The sequence below is a fragment of the Medicago sativa genome, chromosome 8 (assembly GCF_051527215.1).
Source record: "Medicago sativa cultivar Bolivia chromosome 8, Bolivia_mono, whole genome shotgun sequence".
Classification (NCBI taxonomy): domain Eukaryota; kingdom Viridiplantae; phylum Streptophyta; class Magnoliopsida; order Fabales; family Fabaceae; genus Medicago; species Medicago sativa.
The window spans coordinates 7,882,026-7,887,503 of NC_140756.1; the positions used below are offsets into that span (position 1 = coordinate 7,882,026).

At 33.7% G+C, this 5,478-nt stretch overlaps 1 protein-coding gene across 1 annotated transcript; it reads right to left on the reverse strand.

The window, feature by feature from the left end:
• Nucleotides 1–3,309: 3,309 nt before the first annotated feature.
• LOC146896624 (serine/threonine-protein kinase OXI1-like) lies at nt 3,310–5,046 on the reverse strand. The gene is made up of 2 exons (XM_085734196.1): nt 4,503–5,046; nt 3,310–4,390 (listed from the first exon to the last, which is right to left on the reverse strand). Exons 1-2 carry the CDS (start codon nt 4,898–4,900, stop codon nt 3,499–3,501), a joined length of 1,290 nt encoding a protein of 429 aa, XP_085590322.1. The 5' UTR covers nt 4,901–5,046; the 3' UTR covers nt 3,310–3,498.
• Nucleotides 5,047–5,478: the final 432 nt, after the last annotated feature.

A 5,478-nucleotide genomic window follows, 5' to 3' on the forward strand; every position in this document is an offset into this window, starting at 1 on the left:
GTCAAAAAAGGAAAAAGATCACAATACCAATAGTTCTACTCATCGTCAAAAAAGTGAAAATTTCCAGCCTACCATATGTAACTCATGATGCAGGAAATACCAAGTGTATAAATAAATCATGTAATTGTAGAAGACTATAATTATGCAAGTGATAACTTTTTTGACAATACATATTATGCAAGTCATAATTTTTTTTGACAATACATATAGTAATAATTTATCACAAAACAAGTCATGCATCTCAATTAGTGAGTAGTGACCCATCAATTTAATCACTAAGTCATTGATCTAGTGTCTTGACTCGTTCGATTTCAGGTCCAAGTTTAAATACATTGCATCAAATTATGAAATTGAAATTTGAAAACTATAGAATAAATGGTATATAATATAACTGATTAACTTACAAAGGATAAGTGAAAATATTCTTTTTCTTCTTTCAACCTCTATTTATCTTCATCTCTGTGTGTTTGACGCTACTCACTATCATTTTATTCGGTTGCACGCACAAAAGCAAAAAAAATAAATAAAATGAAGAAAGAAGGAATGTTATATGACCTTCGACGTTATAAAATAATAAAAAAAAACAGAAGAAAAAAACAGTTTTTTTAAGAGATTTCTTACTTAATTAGACATTTAGAAAAATTGGTTCTAGTTCATCTTTCAAAAAAAAAAAAGGCTCTAGTTCTAAGATTATACCGACTATATTTTATCTGGTTCAAAAGTGGTGTATTTAGAAATTATGCACAGTTTTTTTCTTTTCCCTTGGCCCATGAATTTTTTCATTTTATTATTTTCCTTTATTTTTATTTTCGTTGAACATTTTTTTTATTTTGTTACGATAATTTTGTGTCAAACGCATATCATCCTATATATTATTAATTATTAATAAAAAGAATAATAAACCAAAAAGGAGTTTCAACAAGCATTTTAAGATGTAAAATCATTTATAATTACATAAACTATAATTTCGAGTACAACGATTTAGACTACCTACAATTAAGGTTGCATCGGCTGCATTTGCCTAGCCTATACCATAATACAAAGGTTGGTATTGTAACCATAATAGCAACTGCAGTTTAAAAACTATCAAACAAGCAATCAAAAGTTTATAACTAAGCTTTATATAAGTTTAATTAATTGATTTGATAATTTAGCTGATTTACCACCTCTCAAATTTCTCAAAGAGTTTCATTATAATTCATCACCACAAATTTATAATAGTATAAAATACACTTCCCTCGTACGGTACCCCAATAATAACATAAAAACCTTTTACCATTTGTTAATAGAATATGATATGTTATTTATAAAAAATCACACAAGACCAAATTTGATGTCCCGTACATGAAAGTCATACTATATTATGAAAGCAATACAAATTCGATTAATTTCAATGCGAAACACCAAAAAACATATACCACAAGTAAAATAATCCATATACAATAGATGAATTAAAAACCATTCATTCAAAATCAACTCATTCTTCATTCGTTGATTGATTTCATTCAGAATCATACATAAATCAATTGTTCAAAATCTTAAAAAATTGATTCATTCATAACCGAAGTGAAGTCATGCACTAACAAGACGAATCCAATCCAAAGACGAATGGTGGCGTGACGGTTGGGAAGGGGAACAACGCGGTTAGTATCGGGAACCTCGGGTTACCTTTAATCTAAAACACCAAAAAGCATCATTACAATATAAAACATATAACAAAAGTAAAATAATCCTTATACAACACATGTATTAAAAACCACTCATTCAAAATCAAGTCATTATTCATTCATTCATTCAAAATCTTAAAAAATTGATTCACTCATACCGAAGTGAAATAATACACTAACGAGACGAATCGAATCCAACGACGAATGGCGTCGTGGCGGCAGGAAGGGGGACAACGATGTTAGACTCGGTAGGGGTGGAAATGGGCTAGGGCGGGCCGGGCTTTGTAAGGCCTAAGCCTGGCCTACTTCAAAAATGTTAGGCCGAGCACGGCCTATTACCCGTCATAGGCTCATTTTTGAGGCCTCGGCCCGACCTTTTTAAAAGCCTCGATGAAGCCCGAAAGCCTATTTAAAAGTCTATTTTACGCTAAGGTCCGACAACACATGTAAGCCTACTCCTATATAGGCCAAAACTTATTAAGGCCTAAAACACACAAATATGTTTGCTACTAAATAATGAATTCTTACGAAGGTCTAATCACACCAATATATCGGCTACTAAATAACCAATCATATGAAGGCTTGTGTTTATGAAAAAAAAACTTCAAAAATATCAATAATGGAAGATATATTATATATGAAAAGCTTAATAGGCCGGTCCAATGGGCTTAATAGGTTTTTTTGCAAGCCTTAGCTGGCCTTTGTTTAATTAAATATGCCTTATAAAAAGCTTGAGCCTCGACCTTGTTAATAAACGAGCCGGGGCCGAGCTAGGCCTTAAATAGGCTAGGCCGTAGGCCCTGTCGGATGGCCCGGCCTATTCCCACCCCCAGACTCGGGGACCGCGACATAGCGTTGGACTATGAGAAGTAGTAGATCTTTGCATTTTACTTCTATGTTTTAAGCTCTCACTTCTCAATTTTGCGGCTGGCTGGATTAGAGGTGTAAAAATGAAATGGTGTTGAGTTGTAAAAAAAAAAAAAAGGAAGCCTAATAAATGTTTGGGCCCTCTTGATACTTTTTTCTATATATACCCTTCTATAAAACAAAACTTGCTATATACACCTCCAATAAAAACATTTTTGGGCCCTCTAGGCCTGAGCTTTAGGCCATCGTACCTTGATTTATGCCCAATGTTTAACGTAATAAAAATAACAAACAGACAAGTACAATAATGCTTGTCTAAATGTTAGCTTATACTCCCTCCGTGACATATAATGTGAGTATAATATAGCATCCGTGACGATGGAACACTTTTGCCTCATACATAAATCTCGTGTTGCATAACTTTTGACCGCAATTCATTAAATACATCTATTACGGAACCCTTAATCTCCTACACATATAGATCGGACTTTTGACAAAGTAAACATGTTGTTGGATTGGAGATAAAAATTTCATCAAAGACATTTTCATATAGTTGGATCTTTAACTTCCACTAATTTATTTACATAAGATACGACTTTCTCCTAATCTATATATATATATATATATATATATATATATATATATATATATATATATATATATATATTGTATAGTCCAAGTATAAATTTGTATTGATGATAAAAAAAATAGAGAGACAATTTCCTTGCATCCGTGATATGTAATTTTAAAATTAATAATTTTCAATTATGAATTCAGTCAAAAAATTTGTGCTAGGTCTCATATGATTAATACAATAAAATAACAAAGAAGTTTATAGATCTTGGCAATATGGTCTATAGACTATAGTATATATAACAATTTTTTGACTCAAAATTATCTAACAGTTAGATGCCTAAAAATACTATATATATTATCTACAAAATATCAAAGAATATAAATCATATCAAAAAATCAAAAAATCCTCATTCTCATTGAGACTACTACTCAACTTATCAACCCACACTTTTTTATCCTTCTTTTCCTCCATTTTATTCTTCTTTTTCTCTTCATTATCATCATCACTCTCAGGAAAAAATACCTCATGAACAAATACCTCCACATAATTTCTACTATACCCCTTATTATTCTCATTCTCAACTTCAATTAGTGGAGGAATATAAGGTGGTCTTGCCAATTCCAAAACCGTGTCCCACATAACTCCTTTAAAGAAATCGTGACCCTTGATTTCATCCACCTTAATCCTACGGTCAGGATCCTTTTCCAACAATCTTCTAATCAAATCCCTTAACGCTGTTTTCTCTCCTGTTAACTCAGGTTCCTTTGACAAAATCCTGTAAAACGTTTCTTTCCTATTAGTCCCATTAAACGGCGTCGTTCCATACAACATTTCGTATAAAACAACACCTAACGACCACCAATCAACTTCAAAACCATGACCTTTTCCGTTTACAATTTCAGGTGCCACGTACTCTTCTGTTCCTACAAATGACTTTGATTTCTCAACAGATTCCGGCTCGTTGCGTTTGAACGAGCCGGAATCTATTGAAGGGAAATCTGAGTCACACGGTGAGATCCCTGAATTACAACGGTAGAATCGCGAGAACAGTCGATTCTTCGTGTGCTTTTCCTTTGAAGGAGTGGATCTCTCTGAAGACGAGTTGTGACTCAGTGATTGAGGTGGTGTTATAGGTTTCAGCTTTGTAGAGAGATCGAAATCTACGAGCATTATGTGACCATTTTCTTGAATCATCACATTATCCGGCTTCAAATCTCTGTAAACTATTCCTAAATCGTGTAAATACTCCAATGCCAGAACCATTTCAGCAGCATAAAACCTTCACCAAAATTCAAAACAAAAAATCAAAATCAAGATCTAAGTAACAGAAAGAAATATATTATTGTTCAGACAAATCGAAACGTCAAGAGCTGAATCTGTATACAACATACCTAATGGCGTCATCCGAGAACATTTTCTCAGATTGTTTCTTTCGGAGAGAATGGAGGTTACCACCATTACAATAATCAATGGCGAATCCAACGATCTTCTCAGTTTCAAAAACACCTCGCAACCTTGGCAAAAGAGGATGATCAAAACTACGTAGAACTTCTTGTTCAAACGATGCTCTCTTATACTCACCAGAACCTTTAGGATTCTTTGATTTCTTCTGATCTATGAGAGCTTTCGACATTACTTTCAAAGCCATATATTCTTCCAATGACCGGTTACCGGTTCTCGCCAGGAACACGACGCCTTTGGCGCCGCGTCCTACCGCGGAAATAACTTTTAGGGTTTTGAAATCTAGTGATTTTACTCTGTCGTTTTGGTTGGTGTTGCTGTCGTTCATGTTGATAAAAAAACCGTGTAGGTTTGAAGTGTAGTTTTGTTATGTTGAATTGTTTATAGGTGTTTTTATAAGACTTGTAGCGTGTTTGGTGGGTTATTGCTGCTTCCTTTCTTGTTGGGCAAGAATTCAACGTTCATCATGTGAGTGAGTCTATTGAACTTGATTGTTGTTTTTCTTTTATATAGGGTTTGAACCGTGTATATATGTGACACGTGTATGATGACATAGGTAAAAATTTGACTGTAATAAATGTAAAAAGTGGTATGTAGTTGTATGGAAATAGCGTTGGGAGGTAGAGATTATAGAAAGTGTAAGAACGTGATACCCAAGAGAGACAGCAAATGGTGGGGTGTGGGGCTGAGAAGAATTGCGTGTTTCTAGAATGCGTTTCACACGGATGAGGAGGATGGAATATTTGGAAATTATATTCAAAGATGGTGGGGTATATATAATAATCTAGTGAGAAAAAGCCTTCTTAATAGTTCTCATTTTTTTAAAGTTTAAACGGCTGAAAATGTTTATGGGTTAGTGGAAGTACAATGCATCTAGTGATAGGGAGAAGCACAACTAGTCTAACA

Excerpts from the sequence above, each read along its gene's own strand:
- LOC146896624 (XM_085734196.1), bottom strand. The coding sequence starts at position 4,900 with ATGAACGACAGCAACACCAACCAAAACGACAGAGTAAAATCACTAGAT. Across the intron at positions 4,391-4,502 it reads TTCTCGGATGACGCCATTAG|GTTTTATGCTGCTGAAATGG; the intron begins GTATGTTGTATA and ends ATTTTGGTGAAG.